Source organism: Equus quagga, chromosome 4, assembly GCF_021613505.1.
Source record: "Equus quagga isolate Etosha38 chromosome 4, UCLA_HA_Equagga_1.0, whole genome shotgun sequence".
Lineage (NCBI taxonomy): Eukaryota > Metazoa > Chordata > Mammalia > Perissodactyla > Equidae > Equus > Equus quagga.
In genome coordinates this window covers 109451328-109477411 of record NC_060270.1, presented here as the reverse complement: position 1 = coordinate 109477411, position 26084 = coordinate 109451328, and the positions used below count along the sequence as shown (strand labels likewise).

The following is a 26084-nucleotide window of genomic DNA, read 5'->3' as shown; positions in this document are numbered from 1 at the left end:
GTGATTTTTCTTCCTTAAAAGTGTTTGAGTGAAGAAATATTAAATGCTACCTCATGTTTAGTATCATCTTACTGTCAAATATTAATATCAATCTAACACAAAGCATTAAAATATATGAAATTATTCACTAGTGGGAAATATTTTGCTAAGATTTTTATTCATAAATTATAGATATACAGAGAAAGGAGTAACAAAGTGAAGTCTACTTCCAAAAATATAAAATGAGGCCTCTAATGTTGCATTAATGGGCTATTGGTCCAAATTGATTTCTGAGTAAACATCACTAAAATATTTTCCTCCAAAGCAGTTATCTATAAAATGAGATATTATAAACACTCAATAAAAGGTATTATTTCAAAGCTTTTTTTGTCTAAAGGAGATCAATTACTAGGAGATCTGAGTTCAAGTCCCGCTAGTGTTAACAAGAAAAATTTAGTGCTATAAAACCTATAATATTTTTACCAGTTCCTTTCCATATCTAACCCTTTAGTGTTAGAATTGTTCATTATTCTTAAATAATGTAAAAATGTTTGCATCTTTTCTCTTTTCAGGTCCTTGTCTGTTTTGATGGTCAGCATATCTTCTTTAATATCACAGCGTTTTCAAGAACAATTAGTGAACAAAACAGAACTTCTTTTTGACGGCATAGATTCTTCCCAGGTCATCACTGCAAGAAGAATAGTGCAGTTTCTTCGAAATATTAAATATAGTTATTACCCACTATTAGAAAGGTGCAATAAAGTGTTTTTAAGCAATGCGAACCACCTTGATTTGGAGTCCATCAGTAAAATACTTACGCTATACCACTCTCTACAGTTTCATAGTTTTGAATTTATTATAATGGCTAAAAAGAGGCTAACTGAAATGATTCCTCTGTTTAGCCAGCCTGCTAGCTTTGTAAAATTGTTTGTAGCTTTGGGACCCTTGGCAGGACCTGAAGAAAAGAAACAGTAAGTTTAGCTAAAAACGCTTTACTTTTCTTGTTGAGCATATATGGAATGTTCAAGCTTAGATCTCCTTGCAGTTCTGGAAGGCACAAAAATCACCCCATTCCCCATGGAAGAGGAAGTAATCTCGTGGTCTGCTCCTTGATTTTTTCTATGACTATTCTAATTTACATCTCAAACTCTTAGTCTACTACTGTGTTCCTAAAGGGGCCAGTAATCCCCTGGTGGTGACCAGCACAGCAGTGGATGAAGGAGAACACCACTGGAGTGCTGTTATTCTCCCTTCCTAGGCCATGTGACTGGTTTTACACAGGCTGAAGATCCCCCACCCGGGAATGGGGTGTGGAATATTCAGAATTATAGTAGTCCTAACAGTGGACCATTTTATGCCCTGTTGTCTTCATATTCATCCTCAAAAGCGTTTATTATGCACATTGGTATGCGTTCTCAGTATATATATTCCCAATGGTATATATCAGGTTTGAGTGAATTTGATTTGTCTCCTATCTTTTAAGAATTTCTAGTTTTGCCAGTATTGAGGTGGACAGAAATATCTGGGACATTGAAGATGAGCAAATATTAGATTAATACATGATTCCTAAGTATGAGGAAACAGATAAGTAGGATTAGTAGGTTCAGTTAAGCAAGCGTTCCTGGAGTTGCATAGTAGAGGTATCTCTGACATTACTCTATTGATAAAAACTTCATGGAGAGTTTTATTTTTGAGTCCTTTGAATTATATGAAGAAATTTAAGGGTACATTTTAAGAGACTGTATCAAGGTGGGAACAAGATGATTATTAAGAAAAGTTTTATTGGAATCTTTCTCTTTTTTTTGTCACTAAGTACTGTTAAAATCTCATATGCTAAAGCAGTACAAAAGTTGGATTTAACTGGATATCTGCCTTCAAGGAATTTATATTCCAATTGGGAAGATAGAAATATATAAATGAAATATGTAGATACCGTGACATTGCAGTATAGTTTAGGAGTAAGTAGTCAAATTAGTGATGTAGGTAGTGAATTCTGTGCACAGACCAGAAAGTGAGAGAAAAATTTGGATGTAAGTGGTTGGGAAAAAGAGAAGCTGGGTTTGAAATGTTTGATAAGGCTGGTGAAAAAGATGGTGTGGAACTGTCTAGTATGAATAGAAAATTAGTTTATGCTGCTATCTCCAGATTTCATGTTATGGTCTTGCCTTCTAAATTATTCTAAAAGACACACGTATTTAGATACTTTTATTGCTGCACTACTTTGGATGGTTTCAAAATGTAAATTTTCAGTTTATAGTGTTAGAGCAAGTACTTGGTATATAAAATTTCTGTTAATATGAAGGTATATTGACTTCCTGATCAGATCTTACTCAATTTTTAAAAATTGGGATATTGTTAGAATGTCAGTTATTAGTTCTTTAGCTCTCTAGTACTGAATAATTTTACTGAGTCATTGTATTTTATAACCATTGTAACCTTATCTTATTTGAAAATGAATTAAAAAACCTTTTGTCTATACTTTTTGAGACAGTTTAAGATTAGATTATACTAATATCTTAATTGCTTTGAAGAAGACAATGTATTTTTCTTAATTCAGTATTTTATATTATACCTAATTATGTGGGGAGGAAATTGGAATTATATATTGAATTCAGTTTTTGTTTATATTATTTATTTTCTATTTGCTACCTAAGAACTATTCTTAAAAATATTTTTATAAGCTAATCATCAGTTTTTTGACATAAGATTATTTTTCTTTGCTTTTAGACTTAAGTCAACTATATTATTGATGTCAGAGGAGCTGACCAGCCAGCAAGCCCTGGCAGTGATGGGAGCAATGGAGGAGATGGAAAGCCGAAATTCACATCTGATTAAAAGGTAGTTTTCCTGAAACTTATGCTTGTCTAGTTGTCATTCATAAGTAGTTATGTTTTTGAGGAAAAATTGTTTTTTTCTATAATCTAGCTGTTGGTTTTGAAGAAATAAAGAATTAACACTTAAGGTATTATTTTCTAAATAGTTTGCTTTTCAAATAGAAATTTAAAAATTGTTTACAGCAGTTTTCATTTGCTGCTGCTCTTGTTCTCGAGCAGAGCATCATAGTCTAGGAAAGTGGAGAGTGTAGAGCAGGACCCTGCTTTTCAAAAAGCAGATTTTCTGCAGAACAGTTAACATCTATGTGAATTTGAATTGTTTCACACCACAGTTGTTACCTTGAAGTCATACTACCATGGATTGGCTTTTTTGTTAACTGGAGATTTAAGAAGCAAAAAATACATGGTTCAGATTATTACATACTTAATTTTTCATTATCTGTTATATATATCTATTATATATATTTTTAGTATTCCTTCTGCCCTAATTCTTCCAACTTCTGCCTCTTAGTATTTCCCATTGCTTTTAAGCATCTCCAGTGGAAGGCCAGTGGATTTAAGGAAGGAAATTAAATCAACAATTTAATCAAAAAACTAACAATTAGTTTTGCTAATTGTTAGTAATTCTTGGGAAAGATTTTTTGAGGGGGAGGATATGGAATTTGATGGCTGTTCTGTGAGATTTTTCTATTTAGAAAGTAAAACTATATGCTTCTCTCTCCTCTTACTATTGATAATTAAATATTATTTCATTCACACTTCATTGATAGCTCTTGCCTCATTCTATTTTAATTGTTTACATTTCTATCACCATCTTGAGACAGTTCTTCAAGAAAAGAAAACCTTTTCTCATTCATCGCTGTTTCTGCAGCACAGAGCGTGTCTGGCATGAAAGAGCTCCTGAGTAAATGTTTAATAAATAATTGAATGAACTGGTTATAATATATGTTTTGTCATTCTTTTTAGAATTGCTTCAATTCTCCATAAAAATTTGGATAACTATAAACCAGTAGAGTTACTGAAGATAACTCAAGCATTGATTTTTCTACATTTTCGAAGTAAAGAGCTTTTTGTGAAACTCCAAGAATTACTGCTTAGGTAAGATTAAAATAGAAGTTCGGTTTAGTCTTTCATTTTATAATCTAGCCTCAATATTTGTTTTGTTTAATTATGTATAGAGTTGTTGAAACTTTTGGAGGCAGAATTGGGTAGCTTCTTATTGAAAATATCAAGACGGTTATCCCTCCCCATGCCCATTCTGCCAATGCTTATACTTGGTATATTTTGAAATGGAAATGAGGCAGTGGGGTGGTGAGTTCCCTAGGGCATGAGTAACAGTAAAAGCCAAGCCATTCTCCTTTTCTATAGGAATAGAATAACCAGGAAGTGATTGGAGCTGCTGAAGCAGGCAAAACTCCATTTGGGAGTGCTCATATTAAGGGATCTTCAGTCTACTTACTTGCCTGTTTTAAGGCATATTAAATTTTTTAATTTGTAATTTTTAAAATAAAATATATGACGATAAGAGTGAAAAAGTCTTTTCATATAAAATTTCCCCTTTATATGTTAAAATTCTCTGCTTTTCTGTGGATATACCATTCATATGTCAGCTAAGAAGTTATTCAGTTTCCCATTGATTTTCATTACCCTAACATGGAGTTTTCCATTAGAAGTTTTTATTTTAAAGGTCAGAATAATGACTTGATGAAATTAAAGCCAGATTAATTTTTTTACCCTCCATTTTTTCATGCTAGTTTGATTTCTTATTTTGATTTCTGAAAGACCAGGCATGGGGCTCTATGCTGTAATCAAAAGATTGGCACATAGTTAAAAATGACTTTTATTATAATAAAGTGATATACCGTTATAATTAAGGAAGGATGTGAAGAGAAGAATAAGAGGTGGCACTTTATCAGATGACGATTTAGCATGTGAGGTATGGTATAAGAAAGTTCACCCTTTTCTTGACAAAAGAACTTCCTTCTTATCAAGGTGCTTATATGTAGGATTATTGTTTCTTTACCCTTTCCATATTTAGTGTAGACTTTCACATAGCCTCTGAATTAAAAATTTTATATTCTAAATTAGATATTATAAACTGACCCAGTGTAATGATTTATTTGGTCTGCACAGTGTTTTTTAAAAAATTAAGTTGTGCAATACTGTTTACCTATAGTTATGCTAACGGAAAAATAAAACCCAAGTGAGAGCATCAAAGGGGATTTCACCTCACCTGTAATGTTTTACTTCCTTTATAGAAAGACTTGAAGCAAACATGACAATGTTGAAGTTTAGTAATTCTGAGTAGCAACAGCCCTTACATGTCTCTGTGGCTTAAAATTTTATCAAAATTAGTTGAGAAATGTTATATAAAATCATAGGTGCTTATGCTTCAGAGTACTCACTTTCCCCTGCTTTAGTGCAGATTGTGTGAAGGAACAGGATCTAGTTAAACTAGTTCTCATAAGTGTTGATATAAATAGCTACTGAAACCATTTGGGAAACCCAGCAAGTTCATGTACTGGAATAATATGGTTTGGTTTTTTTTTTAACATATTGAAATATAATCTGTGTAAAGTATATACATCCCCTCCTCATTACCCTGTTCCCCTCTCTGTCCCCCGCCTAGGTTAATTACTATTCCTATTTCTGACTGCGTGGATTAGTGTTGGCTGTTTTGTGTCTGGCTTCTTTTGTTCAATATTATGTTTATGAGATTTACCCATGTTTTTGCTGTATAGTATTCTTTTGTAAGAATACAACAAAGTTTTTTTTATCCATTCTACTATTGAGGGATATTTGATTTATTTCCAATTTTTGGCTATTATGAATATCCTGTGCATATCTTTTAGGGAAAATATGTATGCATTCCTGTGGGTATTTACCAAGGAGTATGATTGTTGGTTCATAGGTTATACATATATTCATCTTCAGTAGATCCACAAAACAATTTTCTAAAGTGGCTGTACCAGTTTATATTCCCACGAGCAGAATGTGAACAATCCTGTTGTCCACGTCCTTGCCAACACTTGGTATTTTTTTATTTTCTAATTTTAGCCATGATAGTGGTATTGTAAATAAACACACGTGCATATGTAAGTTTTGGAATTTTAGGAAGCGTCACACGGGAAAACATCAAGTGGAGACTGGAGAAATTGTGTGGTTGGGGGTTTATTTTTAGACAAGTATCACAAGATTGGCAAATTTTGAGAGTTCTATCCCTTGGGTCAGTTCTGCAAACAGATACAGCTTTGAGGGGCTTTCTTTTCTTTGTATAAAATAGTGTATTAATTTTTTGTTTTTATCAGAATAAAATATTCATTTAGTACTTATTGAGTACCTGCTTTGTGTCAGACAATGGGCCAAATGTTATATAAAAACAATTTTGAGATCCTTCTGTGGTGCATAAGCATGATGATTGGGTGTTCACACTATTGTGTGAGCTGTGCCTCCCTCAGACCTGTTATGACATTGGCACATTATTGATCTGACATGGAAAAAAAAATCATTTTGAAAACAGAAAAAAGTATAAAGAAGAAAATAAACCCATTCATCTACTGTCAACAATTTGGTTTATTTCCTTTTGGTACATACTTACGTATGTATATATGTAGATATATATGTATATTTTTATTTCATAATTGAGAATCATGAACAAGCAGTTTTGGTTTTCTTTTTCCCCACTTACCTGTATCAGCATTTTCCCACATCATTTAGAACTATTTGTAAATGTTTTTAATGACTGGATATCACCCATCATATGACTGTACCGTAATTCACTTAATTATTTCCCATCATTGGGTATTTAGATTTTTTTTCAGATTTTAGCCACATTAAAATTCTAATGAATAACTAACACAAATCTTTGCAGGCACTTTAGATTATTTTCTTGGGTTAGTTTTCTAGACAGGGATTGATCATATCAAATGATATAATTACTTGTGAAGTTCTTGAGCCATACTGCTAAATTACTTTCCACAAAGGTTACACCAACTTTTTAGGTTTACTATTAATGAGTGAGAATGCCTGTATCAATGCACCCTTGCTAATGTTGAATATTATGATTATTTTAGTATGCTAATTTAATATTTTAGAAAGTAACTCAATTTTGTTTTAGTTTTCATTTGATTATCTCTTCCAGTGCTTATAAACCTAAAGCTTCTTTCAAAGCTCCCAGTTTTTTATTTGTATTTTCACAATTGCTGCCCTGGTGGTGTGACTCTTACCACAGAGGTTTGGGAAAGGAGGAGTAGAGAATGGAGTCAATTGTATGTGCTGTGTTTTTTGGGTTTTTTTAAAGGTTAGACTTTTTAAATAGCAGAAGTAAGAAGGGAACCAATATTATTGAGTTATCACTGTCTGCCGGGGCCTGTACTGGGTCAAAGCAGCTCCTGACAGGTCGTATCAGAAATTTAGTTCAAATTCTGTCTCCAGCAACAGCACTGCAAACATTGTTCTGACACTGACCTTTTGTTTGCCAGGGACTATACTTTTATTTTTGCATAAAAAAATTTGGGAAGTGCTTACGGCTTCCCTTAGTAACTCTTTATGGACCTGTCATCTTTGAATTTATCTACCCTTCTCAACTAACTTATATTTTAAGCCTATCACACCTGTTAAGTGTAATAATAATTATATATTCATATTTTAATGCATCTATTTTGGGTTTTGTTGCTGATTTATTAATTTTGTTCTTTTTTCCCTCTTTCTTTATAGTTATTTGAAAATTAGTGTCATACCTAGTGAGATTTGCATCCTGGTTTGTGCCATTTCGATGCTTCCTTCTCCTCACCTAGATGAAGCAGGGATATCTCGAATCGAAGCAGTTTTGCCGCAGTGTGACCTAAGTGACCTGAACGGTTTTGCCACATCTGTTTTAAGATGGATTGAGTATGATCACATGTATCTGGATAGTAATACTGGGAAACAGCTGAAATTGCTTCAAAAATTAGATCACTATGCTCATCAGAGACTGCAAAATTGCAACGATTTGAATCTGTTATGGGAAGAGCTTAGATCTTTAAAAGGAGACTGGTTTGCGGATTCACTCCTTGAAGAAACAGTTGCTACTTTACAGCGTTTGATGGATGAAATTAATTACATAAATGTGGCAAGGATTGCATCTTTTATTTCTAGAACTAACTACCTCAGTACTTTGCTACTTGATAGGATAGCCTCAGTGGTCATTCAGCAGATTGAAAAGGTGAAATGAAAATGTCACCCATTAGTTTTATATAGTTGTCAACATCTAGAAGCATCAGTGTTTATCATAAGTCCTTTGAGAACTTGATTGGGATATGAAGTTTAAAAATGAAACTCTAGTTTCTGATTCAGCAATTTGTTCTTCCTCCCCTTAAAGCCTCTCCCTCCAGCGGTGCGGATTTGGGGAGATAAGCAGTCATCCTTTGGTTCATTACAATATTGTTAAGATCAGTAGTCAAAATTCATTGACTAGAAGGAAATACTTAATACTAAACAATACTAGTTGTATTAGGATAGTAGAGTGTGAATGATTTTTGTTTTTCTTTTTTCTTGTTTTCTATAATCCTGTGATAGTACTTTTACTATTTAAAAACAACTATATTCAAGAGTGTGAGGTAAGTGTGAAAACTGAGAAAATTATGAGTATTTTAGTATTTTTAAATTATTAGTGTGTATTTTTATGTATTTATTTCTGGAACTTGTAAAATGCTGCTTTTGCATTATGTGAGAAGATGCTCACTTACAAAATCTATTATATGTGTCAGGATAAGGCTTTTAGTTAGAAGACAATATTTCTCACAAATGAAAATAAACGTCTGTCTTCTTTGCTTAGCATAGTGCCCGACAGTTAAGTTTTAGGTGAATGAATGAATAATAAAATAAGAAAATGAACGAATGAAAGAAAAATGAATTCTAATCCTTGTAAACAAAGAAACTTCCTTGATTTTATTGTATCATGAATCTATAAAATGCACTGATATCTTGGAAATCAGTGATACTAATTCCTAGTGATTTTAGTGACTAATGAATTCTGGAACAGAACTTTATGCCTAAAAAAATAAATTTGGAGATTTTATGATTTATTTTTTCTGCATTAACACTTCGAGTTACTAGAAATTAGTGGTGGGATTAGATAGATTATAGCAGGGTGGAAAACTTAATAAACAGAGTGATAGATTTATCATTTAACTATGTGCATGTTTGTTTGTCTATAGGCGTATTAGATAAAGACTTCTACCTAAAATAATAATTAGGTTAAGTTGTGTTTTGTTTTACTGCTGTTTAAACAGTAACATTTTTGTTCTGGTATACAGATCCATCCTTTTGCAGTCCTTGCTGTTATTCTTCCATTCAGCATCTTGAACTATGATCCACCTCAAAGAGATGAATTTTTCGGAACTTGCATTCAACACCTTAATTCTTACTTAGGTAGGTATATTGTTTGGTATTATGTCGAATGAGTTGGTTGGAGGATACTGTTGCTGCTACTCTGAGCAATATCCCTCATTTAAAGGGTAACCACGATAGCCATGAGTTCTATACCTTAAAAAACCGTTTTCGATACATTTTTGAAACTTTTTTCTGACAAAAAATGTCAAACGTGCAGAAAAAATTGAAAGAATCCAACAGGTAGCACCTATATACTCACTGGATAGATTCAGTAATTGTTGCCATTTTATCATATTTGCTTTACTCTTTGTCTCTTTTGCTCTCTTATTTTTCTCTAAGCCATTTCACAGTAAGTTGCAGGCATTGTGATCCTTGACCCGTAATTGCTTAGGCAGACGCCTCCTAAGAGTTATGACCTTCTCCTGTACCACCACAATACTATTATCACACCTAAGAAAATTCATAGCCCCCGAATATCTAACACACAATCCATGTTTACATCTCCCTCGTTATTCCCACAGTGCCTTTCAGAGTGGTTATTTTGGACTCAGGATCCAGTCAAGGTTCACTCACTGCATTAGGTTGTTACTTCTTACAAGTTAGTTTCTTGTAGTCTAGAATAGTCTCTATTTTTTGTTTTTTTTGCTTGGCATTGACTTAGGGGAACGATTTTTGTTTTTTTCTAACTTTTTGTTATCTAAGTTATCAAATACACAGGAAAATTGAAAGAACAATATAACAAACATCTGTGTACTGGATACTCAAAGTCTAGCTTTGGAGTCATGATTAATGTTTGTCAATTTGCTGTGTGTGTATGTATGATGAACCGTTTGAAGTGTCAGCCCTAAATACTTCAGGTTATAAGGACATTCTCCTAGATTAGCACAATACCAGTATCACACTTAAGAAAATGAACAGTGCCATCTACTGCCTACTCAGTCCATAATCAGATTTGTCAATTGTCACCAGAGTGTCTTTTATAATTTTTTTTAGGCAACCAATGTTGATTTATTATGTCCCTTTCTCCCTATCTTCTTTTTCTTGATATCTATTTTTTATACAAGAAATTGGCCATTTATTGTTAACTGTGCAACATTCTAGATTTGTCTGAGTGCTTTCTTTTAACTTGCTTCTCCATCTCCTGTATTTCTAGTACGTTAGAAGTTAGGTATAGGGGCTGGCTCCGTGGCTGAGTGGTCAAGTTCGTGTGCTCCGCTTCAGTGACCCGAGGGTTTTCCCGGTTTGGATCCTGGGCGCGGACATGGCACCGCTCATTAGGCTATGTTGAGGCGGCGTCCCACATACCACAACTAGAAGGACCCACAACTAAAATACACAACTATGTACTGGGGGGATTTGGGGAGAAGAAGCAGGAAAAAAAAAAGTTAGGTATAGACGCTTGATTAGATTCAGATAAAATATTTTCAGCAAAAATGCCTTGTATGCGGTGCAGTGTACTTGAAATTTGTGTCACATCTGGAGACATATAGCATCTGATTGCTTCTGTCAATTTTAATAGTTTGAGTTTTTCTAAAATAGAAAACAAATATTTCTTAAGGGCCTCAGTAGATATTTCTTGTCAGAAAGATTGCTGCTCTGGTGCTGATTATTATGTGTCTCCTAAAAAAGTCTTTAAATAGTGTTTCAGTCCTGGAAAAAAGTACAACAGAAATAATCCTTCTTACTGTTGGCCTTAGCAGAAGCAGTATGTGAGGGTAGCAGAGGTAGGAAAGTACTTTTTTTGCTTTTCATTGTTTATTTTGGGTCCTGAATTGTGTTTGGGACTGTTTGGCCTTCGAGGAGTAGGGATTTATGGGGTCTCTCTTCTCAGACTCACACCTCTTACTTGTCAATGTGATGTGGAAGTTTTAGAAGTGAAATATCTAGCCCAGTAGTTACTGCTTTTCAGTCAACATTCACCAAGTACTTATTGTCAGGCAGTCTTCTAGTCACTGGAGATGTGGAGACAATAAAAACGGACTCTACCATCACTGAGTTTACTTTCTGGTGGGAGGAGACAAACATAAACAGTAAATAAATATATAACATCAGGTGGTGAAAAGTGTTCAAGAACACTGGAGCAGAGTAAGTGTGTAGGATGGAGCATAGAGGGGTAGGGGAGATGAAGTGCCATTTTAGATAGGGGTGTGAGGGACTGCCTCTGAGGAGATGTCATTTGACCATGGATTGAATGAAGTGAGAGTGATCCATGGCAATGGATGGGGAAGAGGATCCCAGGACAAAGAAAAGCAAGTGCAAAGGCACTGAGGTGACAACATGCTTGATTTCTTCCAGGAACAGCAGATTCATTGTGGCAGGAGTGGCAGGAGACTGAGTAGGTCAGAGAAGAGGTTAGAGAGACAGCCAGAGACTAGTTTCCTCAGAGCTTTTTTCTGTGTCTGGAGAGTAAGAAATACCATCTGCCATCCACCAAGATACTTAACTGAGAGCTTCCACATCCGGCAGAAGGTGTTAGGCTCTATATTAGGGTATGTTTCTCTAGACCTATTGACCTCTAGTTAGGCTGGTGAGAGACCGGTATAAATACATTAATTATGTCACTATTATGTTCATGGACTTTGCTACATTTTTTGGGATCTATGGGCCAGATGGTGTCTGACCATGTCTATTACTCTAATAGACATGTCTCTAATTGTCTCTAATAGACAAGTAAAATGGGACTGTGATATGTATATGTTTATTTATTTATGGGCGTATGCATGTGTGGCATTCCTATATAAATAAATATACACGTATTCATATAACATGTATGTTTATTTGTGTATGGGTGCATGCATGTGTGGCATTCCTATGTAAATAAACACACATATTCATATAACATATGTATATTTATTTATGTATGAGTGTATGGCATTCATATATACTCCTTGTTAGTAACACAAGTATATGTAGAATGATGAGACTTAGAGTATGCTCTCCTGGTGGTTCAGTTGTGTCAGCCACCAGAAGGAAATGAAAGTACATTCTTTTTTTGGTAAGAAAAGAAAGGTTAAGAAGTACAGCTTTGATTTTCTTTTTTTTCCCCTCTCCCCAAAGCCCCAGTACATGGTTGTATATCCCGTTGTAAGTCCTTCTAGTCCTTCTATATGAGTTGCTGCCACAGCATGGCTACTGACAGATAGGTGGTGTGGTTCCATGCCTGGGAACCGAACCTGGGCTGCCTAAGCAGTGAGGGTACCGAACTTTAACCACTAGGCCATCAGGGCTGGCTCACAGCTTTGATTTTGTAAGACTTACTGAGAGATTATTTGGAAAATTCTTGGAGACCTTTATAAGTAAAATTTTAAATAACTAATGGAATAATAATTTTATTTTGAATAAGTATTAGTTTTGATAGAACAGTTTTGCTGGGAGAGACCGTCACTATTAACCTTGTTTATGACTTAATCTTTCTTTATTAAATAAGCACAGCAAAAAATCCAAAAGAAAAGATTTTTTGTCTTTTTTTGTCCTTTGTAAGAATATTGCTGCCAATCAGGCATTTCAGATGACCACTTCCCTCTCATAGAAATGTCTCTTGGATGAGGCAAATCAGGTAGATAACCTTAAGCCTTATACTCTGGGACGTGCGCCATGCTGCTGAGTGACAGGTGAGGGGGGAGGTGCCAGGGGAGACCTGAGCTTCATGCATATCTCCACTTAGCCTGCTAATCTGAGATCCTTAGAGGCAGCACGGTATAGTGGTCCAGGCTCCGGAGCTAGAATCTGTGAGTTAAGTCTCACCCTCCACTTGCTCACATGAGACTTTGGGCAAGTCATTTAACTTCTCTGTGCCTCAGTACACTGATTTATAAAGAAGAGATAATAATTGTTACTACTGTATATTGAAGTGAGGTTTAAATGAGTTAATATTTGTAAAGTGCATAGCATGATACCTAACAAATTTTGAGCACTATTATTATCATCAGTACGTAGAAACTGGGATCACTTCTCCTTTTTACATACACAACTGACCTTTGTTTTGAATTCTTTTCTCTTTTGAAGGCAAGTTAAACAACTTCTAATGGAAGTGTAATAATAATAATATAGAAACATCCATATATTCTTAGTATATAGTATGAATTTATACAGATATAATCACCCAAAGAATCTGTACCCTGATCAGGAAACAGAATGTTACCAAGGACTCTTCTCCCCTGTCCCTCTTTCCTCTTCACCCCCACCCAAAGGTAACCACTTTACTACTATCCTGACTTATAATGGTATAGATACATTTTGTCAAGGCTGTGTTTATACTTTTTTTTTTTTTTTTGGTGAGGAAGATTGGCCCTGAGCTAACGTCTGTTGCCAATCTTCCTCTTTTTGCTTGAGGAAGACTGTCCCTGAGCTAATGTCTGTGTTAATCTTCCTCTGTTTTGTATGTGGGATGTTGCCACAGCACGGCTTGGTGAATGGTATGTAGGGTCATGCCCAGGATCTGAACCTGCAAACTCCAGCCCACTGAGGCAGAGCATGCAGACTTAACCACTATGCCACTGGGCAGGCCCCTGTACTGTTTTTTAAAAACCTGGGTTTACCTGAACTAAGTGTGAGCTAGGTATATGTGAGATGGCTGTGCATTATAATTTTTTTTAAAAAAAATCTTAATTTTGTTTTAGGTTTATTGGATCCTCTCAAATTAGTGTTTCTTGGTTTCTCTTTGGCCACTCTTCAGTATTTTCCAGAAGATCTGCTAAAAGCAATTTTTAACATCAAGTTCTTAGCCAGATTAGATTCTCAACTTGAACGTATGTATCTACATTTTAATTTAAGAAATTATCACTTGTACTTTATGTTCAAGTTTTAGCTCTACCTATATTGAAGCATTTAAATGATAATAATGTGTTTTTTTCTGTTTATAAAAGTATTTCCTGCTTATCGTAGAAAATTTGGACAACACAGAACAGTATAAAATAGAAAATAAAAGATTACTCATAATCTTACCACCAAGTAAAACTACCACTTTTAACGTTTTGGAGTATTTCTTTCTTTTCTGTCTCTCTCTTAGTAGTAGGAGTCTCTCTCTTTGTAGTTTATATTACTACATATATTTTAAAACAAATTTTGGATTATTTATATATTTGCTTTTATATGTTGCCTTTTGTCATTGAATTATATTTTTAACGATTTTCCATGCCGTTAAATATTTTTTGATGTCACGATTCTTTTAGTGTCTACATAACCTGTCATTATACAGATGTAATAAAATTTATCTTTTAGGTCATTTCCAATTCTTCTTTTGTAGAACTAATGATTATTATCCATGAATCATTGATCTCATCTTTGTTTCCTTAGGATAGATTCCTAAATGTGGACTACTAAGTGAATGAAAATTCTTTGGTAGTGTTTTTAAAAATGTAGTTGTAACATTCATAATTAGTGAAAACAACATTGGTGTTGGTCCTAATCATGCCACTGAATGTAATAATTTAAAAATACAAAGCATGTGTGTGCAAATGAAATGATTTTATGAGAATAAAAGTATCAACCAGTAGTGGGGATAAATGAATGTGAACAAAATGGATCATCTCTGCTAGGTCCAAGTTATCAAAATCCATTATTTTTCTTTTTAATTCCAGTTTTATGTTCATCTCTAAACATGAGGGTCCAGTTTCGTCTTATGGAATTAAATAGAGCAGTCTGCTTGGAATGCCCTGAGTATCAGATTCCATGGTTTCATGACCGCTTCTGTCAACAACAGTATAATAAAGGTGTGAGTTTTCTTTGGGTCAGTCAGATAGCGAAGTTTAATTCTAAAGTAAATTACTAGGTCGTACATTGTTATTATTGGTAAACCTAACCATGATGCCAGAGTTCACAAGAGTGCCATAACCTGTTTAACGGAACTACTTTTTAGATGACATTTGTGTTATAAGAATTTCTTAATATTTAAGACACCAAACCTCTTTTGGTAGAGAGCAAAGAACTTGTACTGAATTTAATGTCATTGCATATAGTATTACATTGGAGCTCTTGTTGGAAATATTAATCTTTATTTTTCAGTTTGTAGGCTTGGGATGATTTTCATTCAAAAACTGATTAACTTATTTTAAGTGAACTAATTATTTTTATTTTCCTAAAGATATCGGCAGCATGAATGGAGCACAGCAGCAGATTTATAAAATGTTAGCAGAGGTACTAGGAGGAATCAATTTTGTAAAAGCCTCGGTTCTCACACCTTATTACCACACAATAGGTAAGTCTTTGCTAGGTTCTTAGCTACTTCCAGAAGGCTAGGCTAATTTAAATGGAATCATCTCATCACCTGGAATTTAAAAAAGAAATTTTTTTGAATTTTTTCAAGTTATCTTGAAAATTTTCAGACAAAAGTAGAAAGAACGGTACAATGAATCCTCAAGTTCCCAGGGCCAGCTTTGATAACTATCAGCAGTTTGCTGTTCTTCAAAAAATTTTTTTAAGTTTAGCCTTTCATTGATTCTGAGTAAAACCCAGATTCAAATTCATTGAACCTTTCTGGATCTTCAAAAGTTTCCGCTCCACTCCGTGCACTAAAGTCAGGGAAATGACTTCTTATTTCAGTTTCATCGTTTTAAGTTCGTCTCAAAAACTAAGTTGGATTATCAACCTGGACAGAGATTTCCATAGGTGTATGCTCAACCCAAATCTAGTTAACCTTGTTTCTCAGTGGTCTAGTTGGAGAAGGCATTCTGATTTAGTTGTTGATGATATAAAGCTGGTGAGCTAGCTGATATGTTGGATGGCAGTATAAAATTTTTTAAAAATTGCTAAATTCAACTTAAATGAAGAGATGAAATATTAAGAGGATTAACATAAACTTTCTAAATTTAGATTTAGAAAACATCTGCATACATACAGGATGTTTTAAAGGATTATAAGCTTGATATAAATAATGTTAAGTGGGTGCCAAAAGTCAAATACTAACATAAACTATATTATTATTAATAACAAGAAAGTTGGTAGTCCTACAGCATTCTGTCCTTCAGACACATCTTAGTATTGTATTCTCTTTTTTCTTTCCTGAGGAAGATTAGCCATGAGCTAACATCTGTGCCAGTCTTCCTCTATTTTATATGTGGGTTTCCACCACAGCATGGCTGATGAGTCGTATAGGTCTGCACCCGGGATCTGAACCCGTGAACCCGGGCTGCTGAAGAAGAGCATCTTGAACTTAACCACTAGGCCACGGGGCCAGCCCTTGTATTCTTTTTTTGAGTGTTGCATTTTATGAGAGACCATGACAAATAGGGCCTAGAAAGAGAGGATCTAGAAATCATGTCTTAGAAAGAACTAGAGAGGACTGGGACGGCATGGATTTCAATCCTTGAGCAAATTCCTAAACCTCTGAACCTTATTAGTTTCTTTATCTGTAAAATAGGGATAATAATGTCTGCTTAATGGGATTAACTGACATGTTGCATGAAAAGCATTTAGCACTATCTTTGGACGTAGTAAGTGCTTGATAAATTTTATTTAAAAAAAAAGCTAGGAATGTTTAGTCTGAAAACTAGAAGTCTTATGGGTAGCATAACTTTAAAAATGTTTGAAGGATTGTTACGTGAAAGAAGATTGGCTGTCTCTATCAGAGATTAAAAAATGGTAAAAATTTAAGCAGATTTTAACTCAGTATAAGGAGAATTTTATGAAAGACTTGTTGAAAAATGATATAATAGGCTGCCTTGTGAAGAAGAAACGTTCAGGCAGAGGCTGGATGATCAGATGATGTTGGTGTGTGTATGTTTGTGCATGTGCGTGAGTGAGTGATTTCGGCAGGAGGCTGAACCAGATAGTCAGGAATACTCTCCTCTAGCACTACAGAACACATACTGTCAGTGGTTTGATTGTTTTAGTCAGGATTAGGTTTGGCTCTGAGTGACAAAAATCCACAAATAACAGGAACTTAACCAAGTTTGTTTCCTTCTCCCGTACACACGAGGTATCCAGGGCTGGGATGCCAGTTCCACCAATATTGAAGATCCAGGATCTATCTTATTATGATCTGCCATCCTCTACATGTAGCTTCCACTTCATGGTCCAAGATGGCTGCTCCTGCTCTAGCCAGCACATCTACAACCCAAGCAGGAGGAGGAGGGAAGGAAAAGGAAGGGTGTCCCTTTAAGTGCAGTTCCCTGAAGTTGCACATAACTGTTTTTAATTATATGTCATGGCCACACTTGGCTGCAAGTGAGTTTAGACAATGTGGTTTTTATTCTGGGTGGCCATGTACCCAGCTAGAATTTAGGGACTCATATTATTAAAAATGAAGGGAAGTGTTAGGTATTGGGGGACAACTTGCAGTCTCTGCCAGAGGGTTGTTTTAAAAGATAGATACACTCCTGTTTACCTTTACTGTTTAAAAAATAGATATACTTCTGTAAAAGTAATGCTCACAGAAGGAAATGCGCTAAAATGTGAATGTGAAAATGATCTGTAATCTCATCTCATATAATTCAATATTATTGAGCACTAAATTTGTGACGGGCGCTATGGCTGGTTCTTTATTCCTGTTACCGAATTTTATTCTTTTTGTTTGTTTTGTTAACATTTCTTTCAAAGTAGAAATAGTACTTATCCATAGTAAAACAGTTGGAAGACACAAAAAAGTAAAAAGAAGAAAAAAAAATTACACGTAACACATAATTAGCATTGAAACTAGGATTATTATATCCCAAGCCCATTGTATTTCCAATTCATATTTGTACCTCCAATTGTTGAGACTTATTTATGTGTGAAAATGTATATAAATCATTAAAATAAGATTTAATTGGTAATATTTGTATATAAGGATATGGTATAATTAAGAGAATATAATAATATGATTAAGAACTGTGGATTGGAAGCATTGCTTAAGGCAATTAAAAAACACTTAAAAAGTCAGGATTCATGCTTATAGAAAAACCAGAAAGGATAGATAATAAAAAAGAAAAATCACCCATGATACAGCCACTGTTTACTTTTGGAGTCTAACTGACTTTTTAAAAACCAAAAATGGCTTATTTTATAGTGTTTGTATCTTAGTTTATATATTATGGACATTTTTCTATGTCAACAAATATAATTATACATTATTTTTAGTGAGTGTAATATTTCATTGAATGAATGTGCTATGGTTTATTTAGTCAGTCCTTAAGATTTTTTGCTGGTATGTGCATCTGTCAAACAATACTGCAATTTCATATAATAACTATTAATTTATACACTTATATATTGCTATTATGTGTTAGACACTGTTTTAAGGGTTTTATATATAATACATTTATTTATTTTGCCCCTACAAGGTACGTAAATTATTGTATTTTACAGAGAAGGAAACTGAGGCCCAGAGACATTGTTTGCCCAAGGTTTTGTAGTTGGCAAATGTAGAGCCAGGATTTGACCTAGGCATTCTCGCTCCAGAATTCATTCTCTTAATGAGAACTATATTTCACATTTGATAATTAACTTGAAAATGCTTCAGTGCCCCAGTTTCCCTCATATGTAAAAAGGAGATAATTAAATCTACTCTTTTTTTATTCATTGTTTCTTTTTTCATTTCTTTTCTTTTTTCTTGGTTTAAATACTTTTATGATTGTTTTATTATGAAAGAATTTCAACCATACACAAAGATAGAATAGTATAATGAACCCCCCGTCCTGTATCGATAGTTATCAATACTCACTCACCAGAGTCCCACCTGATCCTTTTCAAGCAAATCACAGATAATATATCATTTCAGAATGTATATCTAAAAGGATACATAACCACATTACCATCATTATCACCCCTACAACCGGTCGTAATAATTTCTTAAGATCACATAGCTTGTCAATGTTCAGATCTCAATTGTCTTTTATATGTTTTATTTTACTGTTTGTTAAAATTGGGTTCCAAATATTACATTTGTTTGATTTGTCTTTTTAATTTTCACCTTTCTCTCTTTTTCCCCCTTACAATTTGTTTATTGAAAAAAAATTGTTTTTTCATTCTGGTCTTTTCCAATTGCAACCCTGTGGTGTCATTTAACATGTTCCTGCATCCCTTGTTTATCCTGTAAACCAGTAGTTAAATCTAGCGGCTTGATTAGATTCAGGTTAGTGGTTTTTTTGGCCAGACTATTTCATAGGTGGTGTCTACTTCTTATTGCATCGTATCAGAAGACACACAATGCTGGTTGTCTTCTTTTTATTATATTAAGATTCATCAGTAGGTTTGTGTATCATTAGCTCATGCATTAGAAAGTTCTCCCATCAGCTCTTCACCTACTGATTTTAGCCATTAAAATTATTGCCTGGGGGCCAGCCCTGTGGCTGAGTGGTTAAGTTCCTGCGCTCTGCTTCAGCGGCCCAGGGTTTCCCTGGTTTGGATCCTGGGCGCGGACATGGCACCACTCGTCAGGCCACGTTGAGGCGGCATCCCACATGCCACAACTAGAAGGACCCACAACTAAAAATACACAACTATGTACTGGGGGGATTTGGGGAGAAAAAGCAGAAAAAAAAAATTTATTGCCCAAATCCATCATTCATTAGGAGTGGCAAAGTAGTGATCTACATTTATCATTCCTCTTGCATTCATTTGCTGGAATTTATCTAAAAAGAACTTTCCCAGATCAACTAGTTACCCTTATGTACACTTCATACAGGAAAGACAGAATATATGCTTCAATCTTTGTCTTTACTGGGTTTCAGATGAGTTGGTTTAGAGTCCTCCAAATGTGACCAAGAGATTTAAGGAAATTAAAATAAAACTAATGTGATCTGGCCTACTGGCAGTGCTAAATATAGCTCCATGTTAAGTACTATAGTGATACTTGCTGGTTGGTTTCTATTGATCGATTTTTAAAGAGAGGTGCCATTGGGCCAGATCATATAAAATTAGTTGGATAATTAGGGAGGTACATCATTCTTTTTTGTAGGTGTGTGTATGTATATGTCTGCATATTTATGTATATATATTTAAAATATATCTTAAACTTTTGCCTGTAAGAATTTACCTAATTCATACTGTTGATTGATATACTTCCTTATAGGTTTTGAGTGTATCTTGGATAAAAGAAAAAAACCTCTTCCTTATGAAAGCCATAATATAACTTTGGGAAAACTGCCAGAAATGCACTGGGGATCAAATACCCAAATAGTTGGATCAAGGCTGCCACCAGGAGCTGAAAGGTAATGTATTTCTTAGTTTCAGATTTTGTTATGTAAACTTGTTTGGCATAATGAACTCAGTTATCAAGGATTGATTGTAGTAGAATCTGCTCCTCATGTATCTCATGCATTCTACCTCGGTACCTTTGCTTTTCTTGTTTCTTCTGCCTTAATGTTCGTCCTTCATTGTCCAAAGCCCAGACATCTCTAACTAAAGTGCTAACCTTTGAGTTGTCCTCAGCGGAAGGAGACAAGTATCTTCTTCTTTGGTGCTCCCATACCTCTCTACTTTTCTGATAGCACTTAGCCATTTCCTACACTGCATTCCAGTTACTTACTACGTGTGTCATATGTTCTCTGTTAGACTATAAGCTGTCACTTTATCGTTGTATCTCTCACAGTGCCTTACATATGGTAGGTGCATAATAAATAAATTAAACAAACAAACAAATATTTTTTTATATGAGGAAGATTGGCCCTGAGCTAACATCTGTTGCTAATCTTCCTCTTTTTGCTTGAGGAAGATTGTCACTGAGCTAACATCTGTGCTAATCTTCCTCTATTTTATGTGGGCTGCCACTACAGTGTAGCTTGATGAGCAGTGCTAGGTCCATGCCTGGGATCCAAACCTGTGAACCCTGGGCTCCTGAAGCAGAGTACACAAACTTCACCACTATGACACTGGGCCAGCCCATATATATATATATTGAAGAAAGAAACAAATGGATGAAAGCATGAAGATATTTACTATAATTTTTGGTATAAATTCTAATGAGTAGGCTTATTTGTCTACTCATAATTACTAGTTTAAGTAGAAAAATGACTTGTATACTCATTTATTCATTTGGCATTTTTTAGTTTATAAAGATGCAACCTTGTTCTTGAAAGGCTTGTAATTATTTAGTTTCTCATTTTAATTTCAGAAGTAAATATCTATTTTTATCTTATGTAGGATTGCTTTGGAGTTTTTAGATCCAAGAGCTTTTTGTAGAAACATCCCTCACTTAAAAGGAAAATCTGCTATGAAAAAACGACATTTGGAAATTTTGGGCTATCGTGTAATTCAGGTATGAAATACTCATGTAATTCAGGCTCTAAAAAAACCCAGTGACACTGGCTGAACATGTTTCTTTTTAATTTGAAAGTTCTAGAATTATCTTTTTGTTTTTTTGTGTTTTTTTTGAGGAAGATGGCCCTGAGCTAACTGCTGCCAGTCCTCCTCTCTTTGCTGAGGAAGACTGGCCCTGAGCTAACATCCGTGCCCATCTTCCTCCACTTTATATGTGGGACGCCTACTACAGCATGGTGTGCGAAGTGCTGCCATGTCCGCACCTGGGATCTGAACCAGTGAACCCCGGGCCGCTGAAGTGGAATGTGCGCACCTGACTTCTGCGCCACTGGGCCAGCCCATCTTTTTGTTTTAACATTAAAAAAAAGTTGGATTAAAATATCTCTGAAACAGGACATCTTCCTTGTTTTTCTTTTTGAAGAATAGTAAATAAAAATCGTCATTTTTTTATTGTCTCTAGAAGATCTGTTGATTTTTCTATTTATCTTACGAGAGAGGCACTATGGAGATGGATAGAGTTGTAAGAGAAAAAGGTGGGGCATGCATGTAGGTTGGGCACATAGGAAAAAGTGTCCATTGTTGGTACTGTGTGAACAGAAGAATGAAAGAAGCTGAGAGGAGCTCAGAAGCAAAGGTCTTTTAGGCCTTGTCATGAAGAAGGACCCACTTGGCTCCCAAAAAGGGTTCAAAGGCTGTGCTTATGTAAACTAATTTCATAGTGTTCTTACAGCTCTGTTCAGTATGCTCAGAAGTCTGCCCTGATGATTTTTGCTGTTGCTTTAAAACTTTCATTCAGACTGCATTACTTGTTTTCCAGATCCCTCTCTTTGAGTGGAACTCTATGGCACTGTCGACAAAGGATGCTCGGATGGACTACCTGAGAGAACACATATTTGGAGAAGGCAAATCATGATCGTAGTTTTTATTTAAAACTATTTATCATGGTGTGTCATATTTGAACTTATTTCAATTGTGGCCCACCTCAATTAAAAAATAATAGTGTAGAATTGATTGATTTTAAGGTCAATTGAATACCTATTAAACTAAACAGACATTTTACAATTGAATACTTTCTCTACTATCTACTTCGGAAATTGTTTAAAATTCTTAAAAGACATGTGGCTTTTAAGAAAATTAAATAGTTTACAGTTCATTGTTTGAGTGCATACTATGTGTCAGCAGCTGTTTTAGATGCTGGGGATACATCCATGAGTGGAGTCAAACAAAATAAATGAATAAAATGTATTATACCTTAGATGATATTAAGTGCTATGGGGAAAAATTTGGAGCAAGGTGGAATAGGAATATTGTGGGAGGGTGTAATTTTACATAGGGTGATCTGGGAGTGGCTGACTGAGGTGATAGTTGAGTAAAGACTTAAGGAGCTATCTGGGGGTAGAATACTCCAGGCAGAAGGACCAATAGGTGCAAAGGTCCTGAGGTGGGAATAGTCCTGGCATGTTGAAAATAACTAGGAATCCAGTGTGGCTGGAGCAGAACAAGTGGGACGTGGGGGTGGAAGTATAATAAAAAGTAAGACAGATAACAGAGTCAGATATATATGACCTCATGGCTACCCTGAGTGAAATGAGAGGCTGTTGGGGAGTTTCTAGCAAAGGAATAAGAACTCTTGCTTTAACAGGATCACTTTTGCTGCTCTATCAAGATGAGAAAAGACTGCAGGGGGCAGGTGTTTAAGCAGGGAAACCCATTAGAAGGTCATTGCAATAATCCAGACAAGAAATGGATGGTGAATTGGAGAGTAGTGGCAGTGGAGGTAATGAGAACTGGTTAGATTTTTTTATGTATTTCGAAGGCAGAGGCAATAGTATTTGTTCACTGATTGGATATGAAGTATGAGAGAAAGAAAGGAATCAAAGATACTCCTAAGTTTTGTCCTGAGCAACTAAAAGGATGTCACTGGCATTGACTGAAACGGGGAAGTCCATGGGAAGAGGGAGGTGGGGGTGGGGGAGAGGATCACGAGTTTGGTTTGAGACATGTTGAGATTGTGATGCCTTTTAAACATCTAAGTGGAGACATCAAACAGGCAATTCAATAAATGAGTTTGGATGTCAGGGGAGAGGTCCAGGCCGTAGATATAAATTTGGAAGTTATTAGCTGTATTTAATGTGATGAGAGTAGATGAAATCACTAAAATGTGATTGGAGGAGAGTGTGAATGGAGGAGAGGTCTGAAGACTGAGCTCCAGGTGCCCCAACATGAGGTCTAGAAAAAGAGAAGGAGCCAAAAAGGAGACTGGGCAGGGCTGGCCAATGAGGTGGGAGGAATAGTCATAGGTAGTAACCCTTCCTAGAAGCCAAGTGGGGAAAGCATTTCGAGGAGGAGGAGGTAAGCAGTTGGAGCAGATGCTGCTGATGGGTCAGGTGGGACGAGGCCTGGGAAATGTCCATTAAATTTAGTAATGTGAAAATCATTTGTAACCTTGAAAAGAGTAGTTTTGTGCAGTGGTGGGTGTGAAAACCTGACTGGTTCAAGAGAAAGTGTGGGGAGATAGGAGTTTTCTTATAAATGGAAGCAAAGAAATGCTAACTAAGGGGGCAGTGGACCAATCTTGACCTGGTCTGATCCTACACATGCTGAGGGAATAATGATTTTCTCTCTGTCCTACAATATATTTATTCAATAAAATAGTTACTGAGGGCCTACTATGTGATATAATCCCCAGCCCTTCTTCCAAGAATGATATATTTGTGCTCAGCAGATAGCCATATTGTGACTACCGTCAGGCATCTGTTGGGTGCAGCTAATTGGCCGTCTGAAACTTGCTATCTTCTGACTTCATGACTCTCAATTCACTCTGTTCCAAAATAAGCTGGTAGCCAGAGTGCCTTGAATCTTAAGAATAGCTTTAAAATGTGTGTCCTGCATGTATTTGGGTCCATTGATATCTGATTTAGGCTTAGTTGAAGTACTTGTTTAATATATCAAATTATTTTGCATGACTTGAGCTCCAAAAATGATTTTGCAAAATGTGAACTTCACAGAAGCTTTTGTGAAAAACAGAATCCTAACAGTAAGCAAATGAAAGATGTCTCCTTGTAACCAGTCTCCCTCATTCTGAATTTCCTCATGATATTCATTTGTATTGGCTGAAATGCCAAATTCCAAGTGTTTATCTATTTTCATGAATGTGTTCTACTTCCCAAGCAAATGATTCCAAGAATTAAACCCCTGAATAGGGTAAAATATTTTATTATGCAACTTTTAGAATAAAACGATTAGGCTGATGATTAGGGTTATAAAATTGTTTCCTTTGGATATAAATGAAAAAACCCAGTTATTGTATACTTTAGATACATGGAAATCTTGATTAAATGACCCTGATGTACCTTTCACTTATTGTTACACATAATCTGACTTCTCATGTACCACATCTCTTTCTCTCCTTTTTCTAGGCTGTCTGATTCAAATGGTTTTCTTTATATATATTCTTGTATTTTTGTTTGATGATTTTTCTAAATAACTCGGTTTGTTATAAACAAGTGTTTTTTTTCATTGAGATTTAACTTACATGCCATAAAATCCACCCTTTTAAAATATACAATTCAGTGGTTTTTAGTATATTCATGAGGCTGTGCAACCATCACCACTATCTAATACCAGAACATTTTTATCATCCCAAAGAATTATTTTTACAACTTAATTTCATGTCTGCATAGTTCAGCACTCTATTCCCCAAAGCAACCACTCTCTTGCTCTTATAGTAAGCGCTTCCTTTTTTACAATTTTATCACCTTTTACAGTTTACAGATCATGCAGTGCATTTTCAGACAATATAATTTGTCCCCCCTCACCCTTTTAAGTCTGTGTTAGTCTAGAAGTGTCCCCCCATCCCTTTCTCTTTCTAACAATTTATGTGCTGAACAACCTGTAGAGTTTCCCACCTTCTTGATCTGTTGATTGTGTCCTCCTGGTATAGTTCAGAGCGGTATTTCTCGATATAGAAAAGTACTCAGGATTCTACTTCAAAGATCCAAGGTAAAACGGAATTTAGTTGAGTATGTTTCCATATTTATGGTAGAGAAAATAAAGTTGTATCAACATTCATCTGTTCTTTATGTAACTGCTTGACAAGTAATAATAGAATATTCCAAATTAGTTCCAAGTCAGGTTTCTCAGAAAATAACATGTGTAAGGATAGATGCCAAACATGTCTGTGAAAGCACATGACACTTCTAAGGAAGTGATGATTAGTTGATGTCTTGCAGTGAGCTGAATGTGATGGCTGTGGACAGACTGAGGCCTCAACTTACTGTGTACACTAAGAACAAAGAGCTTGAATGCAGGGTTTCACATCCCAGAAAATGGAATAGTATAGTCACCTATCAGGAATTTGCAAATAGGTACCTCTTTCATGGAAAGTATAGGTTAAAAAAACAATGAATACACACCCTCACCATACCACCCACTGGCCCCAACTTCTGCCCCAGCAGTTTAAACAATTAGTCCGTTTCCTATGGACGTTCCCCCACTGTCCTACCACAGACACTGTAGTTAATGGCTTGAAGACTGTGATTTACTGGTTTTAAATTTTAAAAATTTTCAATTTGATTTAAATCACAACATACCAGTGTTGCAAAAAGAATGGAGAAAAAAGAAAGACCACTTGTGGGGCCAGCCCCGTGGCCGAGTGCTTAAGTTCATGTGCTCCGCTTCGGAGGCCTAGGATTTCGCCGGTTTGGATCCTGGGCGTGGACATGG

General features: G+C 35.4%; 1 protein-coding gene and 1 non-coding gene across 7 annotated transcripts in view; both read left to right on the top strand.

Moving 5' to 3' along the window:
* The window catches only part of FASTKD1 (FAST kinase domains 1), a 37129-nt gene extending 11045 nt beyond the window's left edge, over positions 1–26084 (top strand). For 4 of the 6 annotated variants that reach the window (XM_046658472.1, XM_046658471.1, XM_046658473.1 and 1 more), the window contains exons 5-15: positions 552–950; positions 2707–2817; positions 3780–3911; positions 7530–8016; positions 9110–9224; positions 13805–13933; positions 14765–14896; positions 15268–15381; positions 20173–20311; positions 21243–21357; positions 22177–26084. In XM_046658472.1, the coding sequence (XP_046514428.1) occupies positions 552–950; positions 2707–2817; positions 3780–3911; positions 7530–8016; positions 9110–9224; positions 13805–13933; positions 14765–14896; positions 15268–15381; positions 20173–20311; positions 21243–21357; positions 22177–22272 (1969 nt within the window). In that variant the 3' untranslated portion in view covers positions 22273–26084. Of the gene's footprint in view, positions 1–551; positions 951–2706; positions 2818–3779; positions 3912–7529; positions 8017–9109; positions 9225–13804; positions 13934–14764; positions 14897–15267; positions 15382–20172; positions 20312–21242; positions 21358–21479; positions 21540–22176 lie in introns of those variants that run through there. The other 2 variants (XM_046658476.1, XM_046658475.1) reach the window with 2 other exon arrangements.
* Positions 6204–6306, top strand: LOC124238753 (small nucleolar RNA U13). The gene has a single exon (XR_006888360.1). It is a non-coding gene; the product is annotated as a small nucleolar RNA U13 (small nucleolar RNA).